The 27,032-nt window shown below is 47.2% G+C and overlaps 1 protein-coding gene across 1 annotated transcript in view; it reads left to right on the top strand.

Annotated features, from left to right (window-relative positions):
- Positions 1-2,963: 2,963 nt before the first annotated feature.
- TBX15 (T-box transcription factor 15) overlaps positions 2,964-27,032 on the top strand; it is a 103,875-nt gene continuing 79,806 nt past the window's right edge. Inside the window, exon 1 of the mRNA XM_010968037.3 lies at positions 2,964-3,679. Within this exon, the coding sequence (XP_010966339.1) occupies positions 3,475-3,679 (205 nt within the window). The 5' untranslated portion in view covers positions 2,964-3,474. The remainder of the gene's footprint in view (positions 3,680-27,032) is intronic.

Here is a 27,032-nt window from a genome sequence, read left to right as displayed (position 1 = left end):
ATAGACCTGAACTGGACTCACCACCTGTAGTTTACACCTAGGGCCCAAGATTGGAGCCTATTGTGGGAAAACCTGGGGGTTGCTTCAGGAGTGGGGTCCTTCATACATTGGGGACCCCACTCTCATTCCTAAAGGCTAAAGGAGAGAGAAACTGAGGTAATGAGAGGAAACTTTGAAAGCCCCTTGATGTAATGAGAAGACTGAAAATGCATACCATACTCCCAGATAACTACATTTAATCCCCCTAACCCTCTTTTTCCTCTTCTCCTCAATTGCATAAAATTATACGCCTTAGTCATGGACATTAACTCATCTTGTTTAATCTTTCTCCAGACTTTCTTCCCCATCAGCACAGGGTCACAGACACCGAGTGCATGCCCCTGGGAAAAACCTGAGATTGACTCCTATAGTCACAGAAAGAAAATGTCCCTGCCCCTCCCATTTACCTAGAGGAAAAATCCTATTTTCATGGCTGTTCCAAACCAGCCTGGCTTATTACCACCTGACTGGTTTTAATGGCCTAATTTACAATTGTAGATTATGTGTGTCTGTAAGGTGGAATTGGAGGCAACCTATGTGCAGCCTGAAAGACAGGGTGGAGGAGCCCCTCTGAGAACTCTGCAGAGCATGTGCTTTGGGGTGGGATGCACATGCAGATGACGAAAGCATTGCTCATTTTTCTACGTATGTCTCTTGGACACGTGTATGGACACATATCGTGCAAGCCTCCTAGACCTGCATCTAGGTTTTGGGTAACCAAAATGTCCTCTTTCTGAGAAACTTTCATGACCTCAGGGAGGATGTGTGGCCTACAGTGCATCTACTTCTCAAATCGAATCAGGTCTGTGAGAGAAAGGAAGGCATGAGGCTACCAGAGGGAGATGGGGCGGTGGGGAGGAGGCAAATGCTAAAAAGGAATAGAGGCCGGCCCCATCACGACCCCGTCCAGCCTGGCCCTGACACGCTCTGGCCACAGGCGGTGACGTCAGAAATGGGAGCTGAAAGGTCTGAACCTCACAGACGGTAACTGCGCACTCCTGACCTGCCTTTTCTCCAACTACTTTGCTGAAGCGCAGTTGTGGCAAATGCGTGCATAGTCACTTTCAGCAAGGGTGCCTAAAAGCAGTGCTGAGTGGTGACTGATGTGGGGAGACCCTGAGCCTTGCCACCCTGGCTTTTGCCTGGCAGCGTGGTAGGAGACTCTGAAGGGCTCAGTGCCTGACTTCTAGATCCCAGGGTTCTTGGAGTGCTGCTCCTGGGTCTCCTAAGCCTGAGATTCACGTTCCTGGAATGCCGGGGAGGCCAAGCCTCTCTGAATCATACTCATCTGGTGTCTTTTCCGTTATTCTTTATGCATTTGCTGCACCGATAGCATCCTCTGGTCCAGGCTGGAGCCCAATTTGAGGAGGCTCCCAAATGGCCATTTTTGCTCTTCTCCCAAGAGGCACAAGGTACACTCAGGACACTCGATCGTTGCCTCCAGCACCGGAGCACATCCAACTATAATAACAAGGACTAGACTTCCCCAGCCCCTCGCAGTTGGGAGGGGAATGTGGCATTTCAGAGGTCCAACAGGCCCTCGCTTCTTGCCCCAAGGTGGAAGGAACGATGGGCGCGCATTTTTAGGAGGCCTATGACACACCGTGGAGCCCCTCTGCCCTAGGCCTTCGGGTTCAGACGCTGCTCAGAGCCTGAGTGTTGGGGAGACTTATCTGCTGGGGCCTCTCAGTCTGTCGTTCGCACCCGAGAGCTGGCTCTTTTCCGCCTCTTCTCGCGGGGATAGAGGCATTTCGACCAGGGCGTTGGGAAGATTGAGCTGTGGCTCTGCCGTCGTCCGCGAAATTCGAGACCTTTTTCCAGCTTGGCAGGATCAACTTCTTGGCCCCTCTGAACTTGCTATGCGCTGGGCTGCTCTCGGGGTCTCCAGTGGGCCGAGACCAGGAGCGTAACCTAGGAGGGCGTGTGGGGGAATCGGAATGGCCAGAAGTGTTGGGTTTAAGTTCCTTAGGAATCCCTGACGACTGCACTGTCCTGAAAGATTTTTTTTAAGGGCGGAGGAAGGATCAGCGGGGAGGGGAGAGCCAGGCTCCTGAGGTGATCGGATTTGAAGGGAATTTTGAAAAAGCTCCTTTTCCGCTGTCAAAGTTCCTGGCTGCCCTCACCCTGCCCGTCTCCGTGGGTTCTCCAGAGCAAGCGCCCCAAGCAGGCGAAGCTCGGCTTAGCATCCACGCCGAACGGAAGGAGAGCAAAGGAGAGCATTTGCTGCGTGCGGGCCCAGTCGGGATCCGCCTGCGGAGCGCGCGGTAAGCCTGGTGCCCCACCGATGGCCTCTCGCTTTGAGGTCACCTATGTCTCCTTCTCTACCAGGTAGAGCTAGAAGGAGAAAGCGATATTTTATATTTTCAATCACAAAACCCTGGATAGTAACGAGGCTTTTTTGCTTCTTTCGTTTTGCCTTAACCAGGGTTGCGTAGAAATCTTTAAGTAGGAAAATAGGAACCTATGTATTGAAATCCAGGCGGCACCAACAGATCTAAAAGCATCCGGGGGCAAGCGAGAAATTATCAGAGTCGCTTCCTGGCATATTGGGACGGGATGACATTCTGTCAAGAGCCCCCAAATTCCAGATCCGTAATTAAAATGACTCTGAGCTTCCAGCGTCCGTGAGATCCAGGAGATTTGTGAGGAAACGGTATGGATTTGGGACTTGCAGGAGTTTGTAACGGCACAGATCCGACCTCGACTTTCCACTCTCTTCCCCATCCGCCTCAAGGAACCGTGGAGGACCGGGAATCCAGGGGTTAAAGTCGGCCCAGGAGCATCCCGGGGACGAACGGCTAGGAGCCTTGGCCCGAGACTCAGTCTCTCCCCTCCTCTCATTGGCCCGCGCTCTTAGGGTTTCTCCTGTTCCTTCTTCGCCATTGGTCGGGGGCTGGCTTTTTTCCCCCCCTCAGTCTTTCTCTTCCTCCCCCCTCCCTCTCCCTCGCCCCTCGGACTGGAGCGCACGGCCTGCCCCCAGCTCCTCGGGAAGGGAGGAATTTAGAAAAAAAGTTTCCCAGAAGTTTGGATCAGAGGAAGGACGGGAAGACCTAGAGAGGAAGAGGGAGAGAGGGAGGAGAGAAAGGGAGAGGGAGGAGAGAGAGAGAATTAAAAAAAAGATGAAGTCCAGTCTGCACAGCCTGTGAGCGCCTGCCCTGGTGGGTGGGAAGCAGGACTCGGGCGCTCATGCAGCGAGCGGGTGGCGCTCGGGGCGCTCGTTCCTAGCGGTTGGGACAGCTAGGGGCGTCGGTCCGAGCAGAGGGCGGGGGAGGGCGCAGGGGGAGGGTGCCGAGGACCCGCGGAGCCAACGCCTCAGTCTCGGCCTCCTAGCCGCCGCCTCTCCCGGGCCCTGCCCGGCGGGCTCTCGGAGCGTGAGGGCTCGGGCTGCTCCCTCTGTCGCGGGGGCGAGCGGAGGCCGGGGTGCGGGCGGCTAAGATGAGTGAAAGGAGAAGATCTGCAGTCGCCCTGAGCTCGCGAGCACATGCCTTCTCTGTTGAAGCCCTGATCGGCTCAAATAAAAAGCGGAAACTGCGAGACTGGGAGGAGAAGGGGCTGGACCTGTCCATGGAGGCGCTGAGCCCCGCGGGCCCACTCGGAGACACGGAGGACGCGGCCGCACACGGCCTGGAGCCTCACCCGGGTGAGTGCGTAGGGCCAGACCGCGCGAGACGGGCGGAGAGGTTCGCCGGGCGGCTAGCCGGCGCCGGCAGGGAGAGTGGCGAGGAGGGAGGCCCCAGCCGTGACGCTGTCTTGCTCCAACCGGGGTTTCTTTTTCTTCGCGCAAATGCCTTGAGCCTTCCGCACATTCGCCGGAACCAATTTGGGGGAATTGGCCCGAGCCTTGCATTTTCGTCGCCAACCTTAAGCAAGGAGGCCTACGTGCTCGCATCCCCTTCTCTTTCTGGGAGCAGAGTGCTGTGTTTACGGTGCCGTTGAGGGGGCTGCAGGCCCCTGGGGTTACGAGCGGCGCGGATCTAAGGTGACGCGGCGGGAGCGGAGAGGAGCTGGGAGAGAGGCTTCTGAGAGCCCCGAGGACTGGCTCGGAGTTCTCGGTCCGACACCCCTGTGGGAATTGCCCTATTTGTCACATTTAGCCTTCAATCTCGGTCCTGTCCCTTACCCCACGAACTTTTCTGGGACTCAAGATTGTTGTGCTTCTCCTACTCCCGGTGACGAGGGAGCATAATTATATTTATACTTCGTTGGCATTTGTGGAAAGAGAAATGGATGTTGGCCCCCGTTACCCTGCTTCCTGGGCCACTCTTTAGGGCCCACATCTCTGCGTATTTGGGGGAGCGGTGCAGGAACGTGCGTCTTGGATCTCTGCTCATTTTACGCACACAATGCATGAAACACCGGGCGGATGTCGATGTCAGTATTTTAACAGAACTCTCGGACCAGGGGGGAAACAACTTAATGTTTTGTATTAAGTGCCAAGATTTCAACTGTGCAAAACAGCCCAGGGGAACAGCTGTTGTCGGAAGAAATTTGCCCGCGCGCGCACTACACACACTACACACACACACACACACACACACACACACTCCGCTTGGCTTAGCGCGTCAGAAACTTTCCAGCACTTCTAAAACTATTCTGGAGGGGCTCCTGCTGACCAGCTGGGGCTGGGGAGTAGATCTGAGTCCGCCCGCCCGCAAGCCAGAGGAGGCGGCGGCCCGCAAAGGGTTGGGGGCGGCCGCAGGCTCAGGAGCTTGGGGGCTGGAAAGCTGGCCGACCCAAGGAGAGACAGCTGTCGCTTACATTTTCTCTTTCGGCAGTGACAGTTCAATTTCCATGCTCCTGAGGCTAATAATAACGCGATTAGCGGGTGACCTGCAGAGACAGAGTTTTATGAATTCTCCGTGTTCTTGCGGCCGGTTACGGTATTTGGGTTTAGTGCTGGGGAATTATTTTTATTAGTCGGTGAAAAGAAAATTAAAAGGAGATTTATTTCGTCCGCTCAAGCCTTTCCCTGTATTTGGATGCGGGTGCCTGTCCACGCGGACCCCTGTGTGGGCAATCCAGAAAGGAACGTGTGGCTAATGTGTGTTTCCCATCTCTGGCCAGACTGTTTCCTCACCGCACTTATTTCCTGTTAAAATCTCGTTTGGGCTTTCCACAGTTTAGTGAAGTTCTTTCAGGCCTTATGACAACTCACGATTGGGGAGGTTAGTTTATTTTTCCGACGCTGGAAAAGGCAAAAGTTTTTTTAACTGCGCATTGCAGACGCCCTGTCCTGTCCCCAGCTACCTTTCTCTATCGAGGGGGGCGACAGGTCATAGTGAGCCTGTCTAGGGACGGGTGTTCAGAAGGACCGACAGGCGGAATCATAATCAGAAACTCAGCTGGCAGGTTTTTATTTATTTCCGCCGTCCTCCTCAGTCAAAAATTAGGAGATTTGAAAAATGAGGTTTTGCGACAAGGAGAGACAAGTCCAGGGACTTGAACACGAGGACCGGGTGTCTAGAATGCTGTTTGCTCGCTCCCGCGGGAGGGTGTAGGAGGTGAGGACCTAACATAGAACTTTGTATAACAGAGGGTTCAGTTGACCAGTTCCCAATGCCTTTATCACTTTTTTTTAAAGAAAAAAGATGGGCGTTTGGATTAGAGAAAACGAAATATGTTTGTGGGGCAAAGGTCTGGGAGGAGGAAGAAGCTGGAAGCCGAGAGCACTCGCAGGCCTTCTGCGGAGCGGGGCTGCTTGCCGCTGGGCCCGCCCCGTCTTAGGCCGACGGGATCTCCCAGTTGGAGTCCCCGCAGTAGCCACGACTTTCTTACGAACTGGATGAACCGGATGTAGGATGAAAAAAGATCTTTCAGAAAAAGACCGCAGAGCGCGCGGGTGTGGAGACTCCGCCGTGTGTGGGGAGTAGAGGAGGCAGAGCTTCGGGCTGTGAGCCGGGAGGGTAGTGGAAGGCACGCTAGGGCTTGGGGTTCCCTGTAGGCCTTTCTTTCCGTCTCTAATACAGCGCCCTAGCAAACACAAAGGCAGGGCGACATTCAAAGTTGTGTGTATGGTAGTGGAGGTGGGAAAGGGGGGTGAAGGCGACTCCATTGTGCCCAGGGCCGTGTCTCTGCCCTGCTGAGCCTCACATTTATCTTTAAATTTTCTTCTCCTGATGGGAGAAGAAGGGGCTGGACTGCTGCTGGCTCCCCCCCCCCCCCCCCAGGCCGATAAGAATTTAAGAACAGGAGAAAAAAAACCCATAACAAAAAAAAATTTTTGCGGGGCTGCGGAAGGATTAAACACACACACACACACACACACACACACACACAGACACACACACACACACACACACACACACACACACACGGCACTCGCCTTAGAGCGGCTGCATTTATCATCTTCACCATCCCCTCTCTCAGACCGGTACTATCATTTTCAGGCCTCCCTCAAAATCCCAGGATCCTGGGACAACCCAAGGGACAGATTTTAATGTTTCACTTTTATTCAAAGACGTGGCCTTTTGCTTTTTCACAGCCCGTTTTTCTTTCGGCGTCCGGACAGAGCAGGCTTTAGTGGGCGCTGAGCGCCCGCAGCCTGGGGCGCCAACCTGCAGCAGCGGGGGACCAGCTCGGCCTGCGCGCTGTAGGCCCTCACACGTCAGAAGACACACAGTATGTATTTCAAAATTTCCCACCGACCCAGGTGGTCCCTGAAAACCCCCGAGGCCCTCTGGGCCTTGGAGAAGGGCCTGTGAAATACCCTCATTTTTACACCCAGGCCCGCGCTCCTTGTCTTCTGGAGAAGCCGCAGGGACTCAGCCTCTTGCAGGCTGGGGAGGATCTCAAAACCCGTCTCTGAAAAGCCTGGCTCTCGGGTCGGCTCGTCCCCGCCTCTCACACAGCAACAACGGAGGAAACTTTTGAGCCAGGATCGCCGGGAACAGCTGCTCTGGCTGCAGCATTGGAAGTATATTTCAGGCACGCGGCGGCGCCATCTGCGCTGGGACCGCAGCCCCGGCTCCACCCGCCTTCGCCAGGTCGGGTTTGGGCCTTTCCCGCCCAAATCCGCAGCCAGTGCGGCTGAGGCCCGATCTCCTGCGGAGAAAAGTAATCTAAACCTTCTGCGAAAGGATTTCCCCCTCCGGAGCTCGCGGACCTGAGCCTTGCAGCCCAGGCGCTCCGGAGGCCTAAGGAGGTGGCGACGCACGCAGGTGGGCACACGAAGCAGGCACACCGATGCCCCGAGAATAGATCTGCGCCCCGCACACAGGTGCACACATGTCAGGCTCTCGCAGTCTCCAGGCACCCGTCTGCGCAACCCTTAATGAAACGAGACGAGGAAAGCCCTCTCAGTCAGTGCTCCAGGGCACTTTTCTTCCTTCGAATTATCGAGATCAACTAATCACTCGAATTAATCTGCCAGTTTATGGCTTGTTTGCTCAGAATAGAACTCCAGAAGTTTAATCCTGACATCACCCCCTCAACCACCGCCCCCATAGGGAAACAGGGGGTTAAAACGAAGGAAGTGACTCCACTGATTTTTAAGTAATGGAAAAAAAAAGCGATGAGTTTGAAGCCAGTGAGGAGAATGTGCTTCTGCGAGGCAAGGACCAGCCACGGTGCAGGTCGGGGCTTGGACCGCAGTACAAGGGTATGTGGCGCGCTGGGCGAGACGCCCAAGGGTCTGCCTGGGGTAGGATCCGGTGCCGAGAACTCCGGTTCCTCGGTGGTGTGTGCGTCCCGGACTGGTGCAGGCTTCTAGGTGCCGGGACTGCGCCTGGCGAACGGGCCAAGTGTGGGGCCTACTGAACGTGCCCAAAGCTCCCTGCTGCCAGGTCAAAATGGCCTTACGCGGTGGCTATCTCTTTGATAAGTGACCTTGTGTCACTATTCTGAAAGGGAGTGAAGCGGTAGGCAAGATCTGAATTCGCTGTAGGCCAGTGAGGATGGTGGCTTGCTGGGGCAGGGCTGCCAAATGCCTTTTTCACGCACCACCCCCCGGACGGTAGCAAAATTAGACGACCCCTGGATGGACTGCACTGGGAGAGCGCACCCCTTGTCCCCCGCGCAGTGGGGAAGGTTATAGAGAAGTTCTGTGTATATAACTCCGGTCCTGGCGTGGTGGCAGGATAGAAGGCACTCAAAGAAAGAAATAATTCGAACCCATTCCATCCCAAAGATGGAGCAAACTGCTCGAGGGCAGTGGGGAGGACAGGGAACGGGGAAAACCCTGATGCTGAGTTTGGACTGTGATGGAAGGGAGGTGGAGTGGGCTGTGGTTTGCACCTCCGCATTTGGCTGCCCCCCCCCCCCGCTTTTCGCCCCACATCCCCGTCCCCCGGGATGCGGTTCAGAAACCCATGTGAAGCGAGTGGAAGGCGAAGGGGTAACAGGCAAGCGTGTGGAGGCAGGAGGAGGATGGATGGTCTCTGGCTTCTTGGTTACGCCATGCAGGACAGTCCCTTGCCCTGCGCCTCGGCCACTTCTGCCCCTCAGAGACTGGTAGGAAGAACACAAACCTAATGGGCGGTGAAGGCTTTCCTGGACAGATCAGCTCACAGCCTAGGGGCGCAGAGATTCTGAATTCACATCTTGCACGCCCCACCCGACGCTCTTTCTCACTGAACACTTTATTTGGGTTCAGAGCTAGCCACTTTAGGTTTCCTGATTTTATAGGTAAAACTCCCAGAAAGAAAAGTTCACGAGGTGACGCTCATGCAGGGGGAAGTGGGAATTAAGTTTCTTACTGTGGCGCTCGGACTAAAATTCTTTTGACACATACCGGTTGCCTGATTCCTGTGTACTCTTCCCCCACCCTCCTCCAATTACTTCAAATGATATCCTGAGCATCTTTTAATTATTAAAGAAAATCAGTTTAAAATATTTAATGAATATACTGGCACGTGAGGAGGGAGCAAAAAATGGCATGAACCTGGGAGCCAAAACGGAAATGATTGGGTATTGGTGGTCTGTGTGCCCCCATTTATTTGTATGCTTTCCTTTGTGTGGACAAGAGTGTAATGGAAGCAAGTCCCTCATCATTAATCCTTCATATTGAGCCACAAGGAGGGAGGTATAAATACACTTTGGTTCAGCAGACCTAAACATTTTGTTCATCTGAGCCTCTCCAAGGGCAACACTAGTATTAAAGAGTGAAATATTCCAGATCTGTCACATTCTCTCTATTGCCAAAAATATAATATTAATAGGATGAGAGCACTTTTTTGAGATTCTGATTATGGACTCTACTGAAAGTTTATTTGTCACACCCAGGAGAAAAATGATTACTTCTTAAACCTGGAAGCTTGTTCTGTAGGTGACTGTAGATTAAAAAAAAAAAAAAAAAAAGCAAGTCTGAACTGTGCAAATTCCACGGGGATAAAGAGCAGATTGGCATTTCACTTTCCTTTCTGGAAATGCAGAAAGCTATCCAGTGATTATTCTTGGGGGTGTAGCTGGATAATTGCTTTCTTACTCCCAAAAGACAAAGTAGTCAAGCAAGGGAAGAATATTTAAGTGGTTTTCTAGTTTTAACCTTTTGGGATATTTTTCCACAGAGAAAAGCAGGGAGCTGGTAAAATGTGGAATTTGTCCCCCTCCTTTCTCCCATCCATGTGGTTTATTTTTGCTTTGCCTTTGGTTTCTAGTGCACTTTGAATTTTATATGTTCATGACTGAGATACTCAGGGGTCTGCAATGGGAAGAGCAATTAGCAAACTTTTAAATTAGGGTCTGTTTACACTTCTTTGGGCAAGGATAATCATTATTTAATTTAAGTGAGGCCCTTGCTCTAAGTGTCAGGGTGGAAAATGAGACTCAGTAGGGAGGACCGGAGGTGAAGTGGGAAGAGGTGGGGAATTAAAGCAACTGGTGACGACAAATCAACATTTATTCCATGCCATTAATGGCTTCACTTTGAGGCAGGGCAGGACATTTTGCTGACTACAAACTGATGATGAACATTTGATACCAGAAGTGAAAACAGGCCTTTAAATCGCTACTTACTTGTATTTTTATCTGCTAATGTCTAGTTTTGACCTTTATACAAAATAAGTATTATACAGGGTATTAGTATATACACAAGTGTATATGTTTATACACAAATTTATGTGTGAACACCAAGTTCTGAATGGGACACAGATAAAATTCAGAGAAAAGAAGCTGCTATTGGGAGAGGGACAGTTTAACAATTTGGGAACACCTAAAATTTCAGGGGGCGGCAGAAATTTTGTCATCTCTAGGTATCTTTTGACAATTCAAGAGAATCCCAGACTTGAGACTTCTAGTTATTGGCGTTTTTACTTAACTCTTAATTGATGGTTTTGACTAAAGCCTTTGAGAAAACACCAGAAAATGAGATTGTGCAGCTATAATTTAAAAGACCAGGGAGAGTGGAAATTTTTCTAACTAAATTTGGCTTTTACTTTTGTGAATAATGCCATCTTCATTTTGGATGGATAGAATGCCACCTTGTATTCTGAAGAGTGATTTCATGTCCTTCCATGCAGAGAGTTTAACAGAACCATTAAGAGAAATCTGGATGATGATGATGATGATGATGATGATGATGATGATGATGATGATGATGATGATGATGATGATAGAAATAATGAGAGAAATGTGATTTGGGGAAAATAATCTAAAAATACAGGGAATATATTCAACATCTTCTCCCTGTTTGTCCTCTTGTATTTTCTACAATATAGTTGCCGAGGCTCAAATGAGCTATTTCCAAATTGCCACACACTTTAGAGGACTAAAACAACAATAAAACACCAACCCATAATTTTGGATTACACAAGTAATATACTAATGTAGCCTTCTTTTAAAAACCAGTGTTACAGTAACAGTAGAGTTCCCTTGATAAGGATCACTGAACGTCGTTATTGCATACATAGCCGGGATCCTTAGTTTTAGCGCCTAGTTGTCGACGGGATAAACCGAAATTCTGATTCCCAGCACCACCACCCCCAGCCGCCCACCCCTCGCCTTCCCTTTACCGTCCCACAGCACAGAATGCGATGTCAAAGCCCCAGACAGGGGCTCGGTAAGCAGTTGGACCCCCTTTCTTTCCCCTCCCCCTCACTTCCCCTCACCCCGACATCCTGTTCTCCTCCAACCTCCTACACACACGTTGAAAACTCAAATCCCTCCCCCACCACCCCCAAAACATTTCAGATGACGTTTCACCGAGGAAGGAACTGGGATCGCATCTCTTACGTGAAACCATCCCTGGGAAAACAGGGCCGCTCGGGCGACTTTCAGGAGTCGGCGAAGTGGGCCGCGGCCGCGTCTGCCCGCCCTCCGGCCTCGCCCGGGTCTGGGCGGCCTCGCGGGGCGGCAGCGGCGCCCGGGCCTCGATGCGCGCGGCCCCCGTTGCTGCTCCCGCGCTCGGGGCTCCGCCCGGGCCCGCCGATCTGCCGGGCCGCTCGGGCCCGGGGTTGCCGCGGAGTCTTTGACGCTGGGAACGGAACCCCGAGGGATGGTGCGTGACTTTCTCCGCTCTACGAGCATCCTGGAGAAGTGCGGGGACTACGGGGTAACCGGGGAGGCCTTGATGTAAGGTCCTCCTTCCCTCCTCCCCAAAAAATCAAGAGAAAAAACCCCCCAAACCAAGCAGGACCCTAGGATCTTACACCTCGCGCCCTGAGGGGAGTTAGAGCTTTTGCTTTCATCAGGCTGAACACGTTTTGGAGAAATCAAACTCAGTTCAAACATTAGCCGTTAGAAAGCAAGAATCCCTTGGCCTGAAGAATTTTTAATCCCTAACCATTTTCAAGCGGGTGATTCTCGGGTCAGTAAATATCATGGCCAGTCCGTTAAAAAGGAAAGTCATTTTGCCGGTTCCAGATGCAGATGATCCCCGGGTGCATAGAATTCCAAACCGCAGAGATGCCCCCCTCCCAGAAACCCGGCACTGCCCACCGAGACAAAGGGACAACAGACAATTGTTCTTCACGCTGTTCTTTGAGACTAAAAACAATGGGGAGTAATTCTTTTCTTTAAAAAAGGAAAGAAAAGAAACTGCCCAACTCTACAAAGTAGTTTGAGAAATGACTACATTCTGTAAGAAGCCTGCCAGGCTACCCTTCAAGAGCTCAGCATCAGTGGAGTGGGAAGCCTTGCCTCGCTGGAGGCATCCTTGTTCCAAAGCGTCCCTCACACCAAGCCCCAGGGCCCAGAGTGGTAACCTAGGGGTTAGCTGACTTGGGTGGTTCGCAGATTCCGTTCTTGCTTCTGAAAAATAATTCCTTTTCACAGTGGGGGTGGCAAGCATTTGGGCCAGTAATTGATTGTGAGTACAGCCTTGCTTTCCTCGAGTTTCCTTGGGTTTTTATTTCCTAATAATTTGATTTCTTTATTATTATTTTTTTTACAGCAAAGCTGGGGAGGGGCTATGCATAGTATAGGAGGGGAAAGTTTTGGTTAGAAAATTAATCGTGTATGCAAGCTTGCAGAGAAATACTGAATTGTAAAGCACTTCAGAAACCTTAATTACTTACATGGCTATCTGTGAGTTTCACTACACTGCAAAGCTTTCAGTACAGGCCCTCATATTCTAGATTATACCCATGTATTAAGGTAGGGGGAAGGCTAGACTAGCTTAAATTAAACCTTGATTCTAGTGCTAACTTTGTCATTAATGCTGGAACCACGGATATTCGTTTCAAAGGCAGACGTATAAATGTTGAAAAAAAAAGTTTTAAAGTTGTCTCAACGTCACTGATGAGGCCTGATTTGTGAAATGTGAGAGAGGCTTAAATGACACCTGAGGCCCCTTTAGCTATAAAATTCTGTGATACCGTTAAAAAATTTTTTTCTCCTAATGCACCTTGACCATCACTTGACTCATCCCTGACTTTGTTGGAAGGAGGGAAGTTTTGCTGCAGTTGTAGAAAGTAACAGTAATAGCAACACAAAACCAAAAAAAAAAGGGGGGAAAAAAAGATTTTTATAGCTAGAATTAAGGGCTTCCATAAAGCTCTTGAAAAGTTTTTAGATTAATATCACATGTTCAGAAGTCCTGGATCAGTGATTTCTACTCCTTTGTGTTTGATGTAATCTATTGCTGCTTGTGTGAACGCCCAGGACCCTCTTGCCAAAAGAATTCTATGGCATTAGAGAATTTACAGGAAATATAAGTTATTTACACTTTGAACATTTTTTTTTGGTGCCATATCCAGAATTAGCTGTAAAAACTCTATGGATTTAAAAAATGAAGATTGAGGAAAAGCAATGTCATCACTGGTAAATTGAATTGGTGGACCACCCCCTTCCACCCCGGGAAAAATCAGTTGCCCCTCATTTCTATTTGAGCCTAATGGAAAGCACTGGTAACTATTTTCCATGTCTCGTCTGCTAAGCCGAGATCTTGATCTGGCAGAGATGTGAGAATGCTAAAAGGATGACTTAGTAACAGGCAAAACGCTTGTCAACAAGATAGATCAGAAGACAGCTTAGCATTCAAGACCTCTATTCATAGCTGCTGAACTTGAGGGCAGGGTCAGACAAAAAAACTGGGCCCAGGACGCACCTAGGAGGGTTTCTCATGTTTCTATCTTGTGGGACTTTATTTCCTTACAGACGTCTACAGCTGGGCTCCAAACTCCAGTGACAGCCACCCACCCTCAGTTGATGCCCCATTCTCTGCAGCCCCAGCCCCGGCACAGACTTCTGTCATCACGGGGCTTGTAGATTTACTGGTCATTGCCCTCACTGCTACCCTATAAACTGCTGTGGGGCATGGACATTGTCCCCAGAGCCTAGCATGAGGGCCCGACATAGAGCAAACACTAGTGAATAATAAAAATGTAATGATGATGATAACATGATGAGAACAAAGATAACATTTATTGAACACTATGTGCCAGCCATTGTGCTAAGTTGTATATATATATAGACACATATTCCAAATATGATCTATAACAATTATATATACATCACAAATAATATATAACAATTATATATATGTGTGTGTGTGTGTGTGTGTGATTTTCCAAAACACTAATGAGATAGTTCCTCTGCTTATCATTTCTATTTGTTACAATGAATGGATTACATAAGGTTTAAAAGCTCAAGTTCCTGGAGTCAGGCTGCATGCATCTGAGCAGTAGTTCCAACACTTGGTAGTTGCACGGCCTTGGGTGAGTTCCTTAATCTCTCTCAACCCTAGTTTTGGCATCTGTGAAATTGCAAGAAGAAATATATTCATCGAAAGGTGGTTTTGAGACATCTCTGCACTGCTGACCTCTTTAAATGGAGGTACAGAGTACTTTTGTTGGCAGAAAAAAATAGAGGTAAAGAAAAATAAAAAAAAAAAGAGGTGGTCACGAGGATTAAATGAGATCGTGCACATCTAGGAACGATGGATTTAGCACAGTGCCTGTTATTCCTGTCAATCGAATTATCTGATAGTGATTACTCACCTCGGTGACCAGTGTAAATAAGAGATTGTGGCCAATTGTCACCTCTGGCAGCCACCGCACCTCTCACCCAGTCTTTTGCTTGAAATGGGATGTTTGGAACTTCGAGTGGGATCTGCCTTTGGTGTATAAACTTACAGTTAGAAACAGAGTATTTTGAGTATGTGTGGTTTGATCAAGTCCCATTGAACTCTGAGAGCCATTGTTATTCGGAGTTCCCCTGAAGCAAAGAGCCAGCACCTGAATGGGCATCTGAGGGAGGGAGAGCCGGCTTCAGGGCTGGGGATCAGCCAGCTGGCATAAGGTAGGAAGAGGGGGTGGGCAGAGGGTGGGGCAGGGAGCCGCAGCGTTCCCAGCTCCTCAGGAACTCAGCTCTGGCCGAGGACAGAGGGGCCTTTCTGGATGCAGGAAAGTGGAATAACACGAACATGTTTCTCTTTGGTTAGTTTCTGGAGCCCAGAAATCCCCCAAAGTTCAGGTTTTATCATATAGGAAATAGAAAACGTTCATTTTCATAAGGCTTTGTTTGTGAAGCCTGTATTCTGATGGACCCCCAGGATTCCGGGCAAAATGAGCCAGTTGCACCAATTAGCTTGAGGCAGCACTGAAGGATTTGTAAGTGTTGCTTGGTCAAGTTAAAAGGAAAGAGAGAGTGAGTAAAGGGATGAAATGAAGGGAAAACCTGTAACTAAGCAAACTGTTGGGGAAGAAGAGACTGGGAAGTCTTTTTTCAGGGAACCAGCAGATGTTAGAACTCACATCTACCTGCACAGTTTTGCCCAATTTTCTTCCTTCCAGAAAGCAGAAGCCTGGGTTTGATCATTTACTTTCTTTTCTTTTTTTTTTAAGAAAATAGTTTTACCCTAGACTGTTTCTGTTGATTCCTGGCGGCAGAGGGAGAAGGTGCATTCCTAGGGGAAGGGGAACGGAGGTGGATGCCTCCCCAGGCCTTCCTCCTTCAAGGAGCCCGGGGCCCTTCACCAGCAGTGCTGGGGTCCTGCCCGACCATCCAGAGGCGGGAGCTGCTTTGCCCTGGCTGGGATTCCGTTCTCAGTCTTCAATGTAGACTCTCTGCTCCATATTTTGTCTTCAAGACCGATGTCAGCATGCTTCCAATCTTACAAGCATCATCTTATCTCAGCGTGCCTGCAGTGCTGACCGTAGAGCTTTCATGGCCGGAGGGGATGCCCTGTACCAGGCACTGTGCTGATGGTTTCCTTCATGTTCTCCCACTGCAGGCACCCAACAGTCCTCCAAGGGGAGGTCGTTGTTTCCCCACTGACAGATGAGGATACTGAGGCTCCAACAGATTAAATAACTTGTCCACACACACAGCTCCAGTTCACTTTAGGTGGCCTGGCCAGAAGTTTTCAACCCAGCTCCATGTGGCTCCAGAGTCAAGGTCTTAACCACTAGACTGTATTGCTCCCCACTGCAATGATTCTTCAGTGCTCTGGGGAGAACTCTGAACTTTTGTAGATGGAAATTGATGCTTGCTGTCTATGCTGTCTCCCTAAAGAGACTGGTAAATCACCCACGAGCGAGAGCTCATTTATAGTGTCTGGGTGTCTCTTCCTTTCCTTTTGTTACAGTCCCTCTGGTCCAAAGGTGCCTTCTTCATACCTGCTGGTAGAAGCCTCTGAGACAGGGTTGAGTTCTTAAGCCATAGTTTTTGGGGGGGGGGGGGCAAATGCAGGCTTCCCAACGTGACTGGCTTTTCTTTGACTTTAATGCACGGAAATCTCAGTGTCTGCAATGCGGTGGATACGTATTGAATTTGATCTAAAACCTTCTCATCCTAAATCCCCTCATACAGTGAAATTCAGGGGAAACGTTAACTGCTCTGTTTTACCCATTCCCTTCTCCATTCATGACGGGATGGATGGAATCTTATTGATAATTGATTCAAAATGGAACAGCTTAGAAACATATCAGTTGCAGTGACGAGCAATTCGTGCATTTCTAAGTACTGTTGATTTTTTTTTTCAAACTCAGCAATCACAGCTGAAATCCCTTTGCCATGGATTGAATTTACAAAGGAGGAGATTCTGATTTCCACAGTGGCTTCCTTCTAATGCCCAAGGATTAGGAAACTGCCTTGAGGACCCACAGCAATACACTCGCTCTCAGAGTCGCGGCTTTAACTTTAACCTCTGAGTGAATGCTCTGATTCATTTATTTTGGAACAGCTCTATTTAGAGCAGCCTAGTTCAGTATGCGATCAGTTATTTGCAGAAATCTCGCATCCCGATAAACTCGTACACCCTCAACTCCTTCACTCTTCTGACACAATTTAAGTGGATGTGACCCCAGCAGTGAGTTTCAGGAGACTTAACAATGTGTTTCGAGGTTTTGTGATCGACCTGCTCACTGTCCTTCTGTCATCCTTTACTCCCTATACCCCACCTCCCCGTCCCCGAGTAACCTTCCTCTCTTAGGAGGTCTGATGCCTTCAACAGGGATTTGGAGAAAAACTACAATGCTCCCCACCCCTCCAAACCGATTTTGGTGTGTGAACTTCAGCATTAATCTGTTTCTTGGCTATTTAACTGTAAAGTCGATCATCTCCCTGTCTGTCTTGCACAGTGATAGAAGAGTGGCCTTTAGAAGCTAAAAAGAGAAAAATGTCAGGTCAGTCTCTGTTTTAAAGCTTGACTTTCTCCTGGTGCTCACCTCACTCTGTGCTGCGGTGATTGATGAGATTTGATATGCTCTTGCAGCAACAGGAGCTTATGAATCTCTGGGCCCCTTTTCTTCCCCAAGCAACCCACGTGGACCCAAACTCTTGAAACAGAGAGAAGAGGAATGCTGCAGTCTTGGGGGACCTACTGGGTCTCATCCATGAGATCTGTCCATTGAGAAAGGTAGATGCTGCAAGGTATGAAACCAGCCAGGCCTTGGCCATTTCAATTTTCCTTCAGTGTTTGGAGCACTGGTTGCCTGACCAGCCTTCATCCTGGGAATGTTAGATGCCATCTGGTGCAAATGTGCATTACCCAGATTAAACTGTGACATCACAGAGATTTAAGGCATCTCTGTGATATTCTGACTGGGTGGTAGGTACTGCAGGAGGCACTTCCTACAGACACAGGGCAATTTGACTGCTGTAGGCGTGAGCAGAGAGTAAACCAAGCCCTGGTGAGTGTGTGTGTGTGTGTGTGGTGGGGAGGGCTGGGGGGCGGCTGGTGGGGTGTTATGGAGAGCTGGGTGTAACTGTTCCCCAGCCTGCGTGGGTGAATTGGTTCCGGATGTTAACATTTTTTCCTTGGGGCTTGACTGCATTCTTCTTTTTCTTTGCTTGTCTGTTTTCCTGCCCAAATTGTTAGGCCTCCACAGCTGTGTGGCTCATTGCTGGTGAGTGTTGAGAATGACAGATCTGGCTTTAATGCAAGGGCAACTTGGGGGCATGTGTATAGGTAGACTTTTGAGGTGTTTTCATCCAGCATCTTTTCTGAAATTTTAGGTTTTTTTTGTTTTGTTTTGTTTTGTTTTTGTCCATCATCCTGCCAGCTAGGCACCAACCCTGTATTGCACTGGATGGCCTCTGTTGGGGAATGAGTACGAAATGCTATAGAAAGCAGACTGTGCTTCATATTCTAGACGCAGAAGAAACCGGCTGGTGTGGGCAACTAAGACAGCAGATGGAGGCCAGAGAGGCCGGATTGCACAGCAGAGAAGAGTGTGGGATCCAGGTCGGGGAGACATGACTTGTGCACAGAGTTCTGGCTGTGTGCCCTCGGGCGAGTGGCTTACCCTTGCGCTTCAGGTGTGTGCATGTAAAGTGAAGGTGACAGTACCCGCGGCAGGGCCGCTGTGAGCGTGGAGGTAACAGATGCAAAGTGCTTGGCACAGTGCCAGGCCCATAGACTGTGCTCAGTGTTACTGTGCCCACAATCATACTTTGGATAAATTGAGAACAAGAAACTCTTTGGTGTTCTTAAGAGAAACCTTTTGGTGAGTGTCAGACACAGGATGGTCCCAAACGATCCTTCTTAGCTTGCCTCCACTGCTGCCCTATTCCCTTCACACTGGCTGACTTTTTTTTTTTAATTGACATGTTGATTTGATACATTTATATATTGAAATCCAATTACCACCTATTGTGGTGAGAACATTTAAAATCTAGTCTCAGGCACTTTAAGGTATGTAACTCAGCATTGTTGACTATAATCACAGTGCTGTGCATATTAGCTCTCCAGAACTAATTCATCTTCTAACTGCAAGTTTGTACCCTTTAACTAATATCTCCTTAATTACCCCCTCACCACCCTGGTAATCACCATTCTACTGTTTCTATGAGTTCAGCTTTTAAAAAATACAACATAGAGGTGAGATCATACAGTATTTGTCTTTCTCTGACTTATTTCACTTAGCGTAATACCCTCAAGTTCCATTCACGTGGCAAATGGTAGGATTTCCTTCTTTCTCCTGGCTGAATAATATTCATATATATATATACATACACACACATACATGTATATTTAGATATTCATTTCTTTATCCATTCATCTGTTGATGGACACTTTGTTCCATATCTTAGCTATTGTGCATAATACTGCAATAAACATGGGCATGCAGATATCTTTTTGGGATAGTGCATTTCCTTGGACTAACTTTGCATCATCCTCCATGCAGTGGCTCCCTCTCCTCCTTCTCTCTGGAGTACTTTCCTCTTTCTCCTTCCCTAAAAATTCTTCTGAAGAAAGCTTATCCTACTTTCAAGACCCATCTTAAGCACCTAATATAACAGAAATTGTCCAAGATGAAAAAGAACAATTTGATACAAATGTTAATTGACATGATGCACAGATTCAAACATATGATGACTTCAGAGGAAAAAAAAATCTACACATTTCCCTGCAGAGCTCACATACAGTTTGGGTATTGCCAGAAGGGAAGGACATTCTCAGAGGTCACCAACTTTATCTTCCCTTGGAGTCTGCCGTGGGAAACTGCTCTTTTAGGGGTCTCTCTATCATTTCCTTTCAAAATGGTGCCAGTGTGCTTCTGCGATTTTATAGTCCCAAGGGAGTCTCACCTACGTAACCTGCAACTCTCAAAGGTGTAGCCAAGATGGTAAAAATACAGGGATCCCTCACTGGCCATCATCATCAGAAAGCTCCTACTGATGGGGGAGTGGTCTTCACTGAGTAATCTGATTATTCCCATTTGTGAGCAAGGCTCTTGTCCTGCCTTTGGCTCCACTGAATCCCTGCAGTCTTCACATTGCCAGCAGGGCAGTAATTTGAATTTAGTCCTTTCTTTCCATGGCAGGATATACACCTGTTGTCTTCTTCATGTCCTGTGAGATTGGCATTAACCTTTAGACTCTTGGGCAATGGCTGCCTGTAGCCCAGGAGACAGTGACTGGCTGTCTCTCTGTGTTCTGGGCCATCTCTGTGCACGAATACACACATAACACTCTCAAAAAAGCATCACAGTGCTCTTGATGATCTCTTCTACATTTTAAAATCAGTCACTGAAAAAGGGGTAAAGCATAAGCCTGTAGAAATCAATACTTTGTACCTTTCTTGTGACACTTAATACATTTTGCCTTGAACGGTAACTTTTTGGAAGGCCTAACTGTTTTGTAAGCTGACTAGACTGGAAAACCCTGGAGAGCACTGTGTCTTTGTCAGCCTTGAACCCCTGTCAGCCCTCCACGAACATTTGCTAGACTGAATTGGTAGTTGTCAAACTGTAGTGGTGGGTGTGGTAAACACTCCAGCCACTTTACAGATGATTTGGCTTCAAGATGGTACAGGAGGCCCAGCATGAGGGGTTTACCAGTTGCCTCTAGGTGTGACCTTGGATGTGTCAGTTGATATCTCTGTGCTCTCAAGTCTCTATTGCTAATGGAGATAAGACCTCTGGATTTTAGTAAGAAAGGAAAGAATAGCTGACTGTGCTATTAACAAGACATTGTTGTGGCTGGGATTTGCAGAACGCCCCCTGCATGGACTCTGTTTTGGAGCTGTCCCCTGACGAGCCATCAGCAACGAGAAGCACAAGTCGTTTGGGGGAGTGACCCTGCCTCATCCTACCCGACTTGTTTCAGGCCTTACGTCCACGGCGGCCTGTTTTCTGCCCCAACAAGGGAGAAAAAGAAATAGAGTAAAAGGCAACCTGAAAATCTGAAAATCCCCAGTGTTAAAGAGAAGTGCAAAAACATCTCTAAATGGAAGACAGATCGCCCGAGTTTGCCTGAGACAGTAGATTTGGGGTAAACTGAAGCAGAACGATCGCAATTCTTCCCACCAGCCATCGGGAGATGTGAGCGAACTGACGGGAGGTCTCCCAGCTCGGAGCTCAGCCCCACAGTGGGAAAGAGGGTGACTCGTCGGGGAAAAATGGAGAGAACCCTCTGACACACAAGGCAACATTTGGGTAAGGTGGAGGGCTGAGAAATGTGAGGCAGTTCTGTGATTGCACTACTCAGAACCGGCACAGTCATAAAGAGTCAGGGGCTCAGAGGGACAAGGGGCCAGGGACTTCCTGGTACCTGTCAAATTACATATAAAATCCTTAGTGCTGTCCTGGGTCTGACTCAGATCATCAAGGAGAAAAACAGCCTCACTTTGTTATCCCCTTTCACTCTTTGTGTCTTATAACCTGCCTTACTGCTGTGGGGAGCTGGAACTTGCTTTAGAGGAAAAGGCTCCCCAAACCTGGCTTTGTTTGGGCTCTTGGTTACCATGCCCACCATGGTGGCTGACTGCTGGGACTGACCCTGGATCACTGTGGGTTCTGCAGGGCTGGTGGCTTTCAAGCCATCATTAAATTCTAAACAAAGTGGAGTGGAGACAAACTTACATGAAGGCTGATGGACCTGGGGTGGGTTGATGCCTGGAGCTCCAAGTTGGGGGAAAAGAGAGCTTCTCCACAGTTGAGGTGTAAACAACAGGATGACTCCGAGTCTGTCTTTCTCTAGTTGAATATCTTTGATCCTGAATCATGAGGATACTCCTGTAACTTTGTGGGACCCTAAACGTGAATAGCCAACAGATTCTAGGAATTGCTGAATGTCCTGGTGTCTTTGGGGAACCCACCATTCCAACTTAGTGCTTATTCTGAATCCTCTTTAGAAAGGCAATATGACCTGGGAGCTCAGACTCAGGAGGGGTGCACATGACAACTTACCAAAATCTAGTCCTAGGTCATGCAGTATCCTATTTGCATATCTCTGAAGAACAACTGGGCTCTTCAAACACGGAAGTGCATCCTCATGAGTCTATGTTGCCCATATGAGGCTTGAAGTTCATTATTCATTCACAGACATCCTGATAATTAACTAAATGATAAGCTTCCCTTAAGATCTCTCACAGTCAGAAGGTCAGGATCCATAACACAGAGAGTCAGCCCGGAAGGTCACCACTGTGTGGTCCCTATGATAATCACTTCTGTTTCACAAAGGTGCGAGCCCTATTGGGTGAAGAAGGAGGTGGGATGGTCTTGAGCTGCAGGGTACTGGGAGAGGCCTCGCCTTTGAGCTGCACTAGGTACAGGGAGTGAGTACAGTTGTCCAGGATGCTAAGGAACTTGGTGCAAATACTCTGGGGAAAGTGGTGTTTTGATCACTGTGCCAGTGCCTTTCGTGACTTACAAGACAGCCTAACCCAGATCTTATTAACCATCCCTATCAGGTGATGTAGTGATAATGACATTTGGGGCCATTCTGTCTTAGAGAAATCCCCAAACTGACTTTTTAATCCCACGCACATTTATTCTTTTCAAAAAAGCTCGAAGCACCTGGTAACTCAAGATTGAATGTGCAGCTTGGTGCCTTTATCTGGAAGGGGGCCTGGGCAAACAGGGAAGCTCCCTGTGCTTGACTCAGGGACTGTGTTCTTTACAGACTGTAACCCAACATCCACATCACATGCTTCTCTAGAGATGGCAAGTGTGGCCCTTTTCCACCTGCCCAACCAGAACCACCAGTCCTCTAACTAGTTTCCATGCTTAAAGCTTCTGGGTCTTTCCTTCTTAATCTGGCAGCATTAACGAAATAGCCAGTTTACATACGAGTGCAAAATATTATCAGCACCAATTCTTCTGATATCTGAGTAGTCTCTGTAAATAAATTTATACTTAATTTTAACCAGTGGGACTCATAGCTACATGTTGCTATACTTCACTTTTTGAAATATATGAATTTTCACCAAATGTGTACATAGACTCTTTGGCTGATAAGCTTACTTTTCAATATATGAAAGATGTTTGTTGTTTTTAGGTGTTATTGAGTAAAATGCTATAAGGGCAAAGAAAAATCCATTGAGGAAATGAAGCCAAATTCCTATCACTTTGGTAATGCCAAATTTTCATAAACCAAATTTGCTCAAAGTAAGTCATATCTTCCTTTAATAGGTTCTGTATTTTTTGCTGGGGCTTGAAAATGGGCTCCTTTTGTATACTTGATGACTTGGATTTTATCTCCTGCATTGCCAAATTCACAGATCCGGTGTATTTCTAAGTGAAAATAAAAGTGTCTATTTTCAGTGTCTATTTTAAGAAAAATTCAAAATTCTTTACAGAAGTCAACTTTTCAATATTAAGTTACGACTGGGTAAAGGCCCTATTTCCATTCTCGGAATAGAATAGTGAATGGAGAGGCTCCTTTAAGGGACAAATATCAGGTACCTACTCTGAGTAACAGACACCTGGCAGTCCAGGTCCCTCATTTACCCTCTCTGCATCCTTGTTCCTCCATGGACGTGGGGGAGAACGTAGCGTGCCAGCCAGCTCCTTTCAGAACTAGTGGAAAATAGCCTTGTATATTAGAGATGGGCTCTGCTTTTATTATTGTTCCCTTTCAGATAATTTAAAAAACATTTTATTATGAACATTTCTCAGCAGGACAGTACCATGAACCTTGATGAACTCATCCTCCGCCTTCAATGCCATCAATATCTTTGATTGTCCCCATTTCTCTTTTTACTTTCTTGCTGGTGCATTTTAAAGCAAATTTTAGACTTTAAGTCATTTCACCACAAAGTAATTTAGTACTTGGGTAGACCTCAAAGAAGGGTCATTTTTCTGACCTAAATACAATGTCATCACCATATATAGCATGATTAAAACCAATTTCTTGATCATCTGAGTCAGTCTATAATCAGCTTTCCTTGATTTGTCCAGAAACTGTTAAGCCCCCATGGCCATCAACCTTCCTCCTCTGATTTGCCTCCTTGGTTCTTTTAATGACACCACACATCAGACAAGGTTCTAGATTAGGCTGTCTGTAAGTTTCCAGGATAGATTCTGGGACCCCAATCCATAGATCCCTTTCAGGAGATCAGGATGGGGAGGAGGAGGAGGAGGTGAAGTCTGTGTTTTAGAAAAGTCCCCAGATGACTTTGATGGGCAACAGGTATGGAAACCACTCTTTTTTCCTTAGAGATGCCTGGGATTGGTTAGTGCTCATTTGGCCTATGAAATGAGTGCTCTGGAACCTGTATCTTAAAAATTATTTTAACAATTCTGCCAGCACCCAAATAAATGTCATAACTGAGAACATTCGTTATTGTAGCAAGGACAGAAAATTACTTTTTGTTTTAACAGGAATGACTTGTGGCTGTTGAAATAACGTGGGGCAGTAAGTAAGATCTGATTACAAGCTCCCTAGGCAAATGAGGCTCAGGATGTTTTTCTGGTTGTGGCAAATACAACTTGTTATTTTATAGAGGTCATGGAAAATGAAACTCCTTCAGGGTTTAAACACTGGCAACAGAATACCATTCTGGAAGTGAATTAAATTAGAATTAAATTTAATTTTATGCAGGTTAACTCGGGGAGCTCTGCCCAACATTTGCAACTCTTAGAATGATACTGAGACCTGAATGAAACACCAAGTTGAATTTAACACAAGTTTAAAAGTGAAACATTTGGTTAACGTTTTCCTTTGTCCACATGGCTTTAAACAACTGCTTTGTCTTCCATTTATCTGTCTCCTTCACTTGACTGATGGCTAGGATCCTCCACTGAATTGGCAGATGAGCTGCTGTTTTGATGGAATGCAGCTTAGTCTGTCAGGCACATGGAGAACATAAACCCAGAGCTCGATGGTGGTAAACATATTATCTGAAGTTATCTCGATTGAAATATTGCCTAATAATGCTGCTACTTACAGGTCATCTCTTTACTTTTTACCCAGTGTTCCTACCACTGTGAAATCTGAAATGAGTACAAATTGTGGGGCCATTTTTGGTTCTTTAGTTTTTGAAATTATTCAGTGAGAGGTTTGATTAAGTCCAAAGAACAGTAAACAAATATGTCTATTAACCTTCTGTTACCAAACAAAATCACTACGAGTCCCTTGCAGATTCCGTAACAAATAAATGTGCCGTTTAGTGGGCAGTTGTCATCAGTCTGTCTGCCTTGGTATTTGGTGAGTCTGTTTCTGAAGGTCGATGCTGTATCACAGGGTCAACCTTTCCGTTGTTGTCCAGGGCTGCTTCTCTTATACCTCTAATCGCGTACGGTAGTGATGATATTAGAGTACAATCATTTGTTCGCATACCCCCTTGACTAGACCTGGCATTTCCCACAGGTCTAGTGGAATCTCTCTTTACCTTTGTATCACCAGTCCTCGCACCACCCCTGCCTCGCAGTAAGTGCTTAATATGTTTGCATGGCAATTGGCAATTAATTCGTTAATCATGGAATTAATCATAACCTTGCGTTTTGTTTGCTTTACTTTCTTGACCAAACCAACTGACCAGACAATTCAGCCAAACTGCTGACTTTTCACAAAAAAATATATCATCAGTGTAATACTGCTAGTATTTTTCATTTGTCTAGCAGTTTATTTTCTCAGAGCATTGTCTGTCCTAGAATGGAAAATCATGACAATCTCATTTAAGTCTCTCGGAAACACCCAAAATGGAGCCACTAGTCATCTTATTTTATTTTATTTTATTTTGAATCAGTCTACAATCATTTCCTTTAATTCTTCTGTGCTAATGTCAATCATCATCATGGTCAACAAAAATAAACTGTCAGAAATCCAACCATGTCATACTCAGCAGCATGACTAGTCATCTGGTTTTAGTGGTGGAGAAACAGATGAAGACCAGCTGCCCAAGATCTCAGCCGGGTCTGAGCCGAGTTCTGGGGTGGAGCTGTCGATTTTCCATGAGCATTCTCCCCCCAGCCTCAGTGTCCCCTTACCCTGGGCAATGGGCTGGGAGGTCGAAGATGAGCTGGAGGCACGCAGAATACTGTCTTACACTCTGAGGGCCTTTGAAGGTGCAGTGGGATTTCCCCTGGTTCTGCTGGGGTCTGGCTGAGGGCTGGGCCTGCCCTGCAGGCATGATGGGGAGGGTTTCCTTCACTCTTTTGGGGAAGCCAGGGTTTCTGGGCCCAGACTGTCTACCTGTATGTTTCCTCAGCTGCTGCCCAGTCAGCCCAGGAGCACCTGCTCTGTGCTATTTGTCAATTTCTTCTGAGTGATATGACCGTTAGGTACTTCCTGCTGGGGATGGGTCTCTGGTTACCGCTATACCTGTCTGCTTGGCAAGTGTGCTTACACGTTTTCCCTGACAGGCTGAATCAAAGCCTCAAAAATCACAAGATAGGTTCTATTCCCTCCCTCTTAAAGCACCCGGCCCACCTCTGGATTTTTGATGATGTGTTTCCTGCAAGATTCCATTCCTTAATAGGCTGTGATGGCTGTTACTCATTCTCTTTTGCTTACAGATGAAAAAACCTCAAATAACTTTTACACGTATTAAACCATTCAAACAGCATAAAAAGTAATCACCTATGCCAAAAAACATAAAGTGAAAATTAATCTCCCATCCCCTAGCTTCCACGTTTATCATCCCAGAATCAATCACTGTTACCACTCTGTTTTGCATCATTCCAGATACAGGTATGACGCATATGAGTCATTATATGAATGATGTGTATGAATCATTATTTACACTTAATACATGTGTGTATGTGTAAACCTTTAAAATTAAAACACAAATTGTGGCATAATACACACAGCACTTTATGATGTTAGTTTCAAACTGTTATACTGGAGATTGTTAAATAGACATACTTACAGGTTCCCCACTTCCTGCTGTTTTAAAAGCCCCACAGTATTCCACTGTGTGGGTTGATCATGATTTTTAGCCAAACTGTTTTAATGGACCTTGAGGTTGTTTTCAGTTACTTGCTTCTATAAATGAAGCTCCTTGATTATTTTGGGGCACTCTGGTGATATCACTTCTAGAATAACTTCTAGAAGTTGAGTTGTACAGTTGAAATTAAGTCATTTAAAATTTTGATGGATGTCAACCCAAATTGCCTTCCAAAAATTGTTGTGCAATTTACATTTCCACCCATGGGGCATGATGGTGTATTTTCCCACCCACTTGCCAACAATATATTAGAAAATGTTTCCATCTTTGCTAATATCCTTGTCTTTGAAAAAAAAATGTTTCAAATTGATCTTCTCATGAATTCTTTTCGGCTCTGCCTGCAACTTCCCTAGTTTTTCAAGGTAGAGGACTTAAGTTTATAGGTCTGTAGGGCAATTCCTTCTTCCCTTTAAACAGGCATAGGGCTTTGTTTAATCTCTCAGGCTTCCCTGCTCCTCCATTTATTACCAATCATTACTTTAACTTATTCTTTTAGGATCCT

Source organism: Camelus bactrianus, chromosome 9 (genome assembly GCF_048773025.1).
Source record: "Camelus bactrianus isolate YW-2024 breed Bactrian camel chromosome 9, ASM4877302v1, whole genome shotgun sequence".
NCBI classification, from domain to species: Eukaryota; Metazoa; Chordata; class Mammalia; order Artiodactyla; family Camelidae; genus Camelus; species Camelus bactrianus.
The sequence above is the reverse complement of the archived record's forward strand: the minus strand, read 5'-3'. Positions and strand labels throughout refer to the sequence as shown.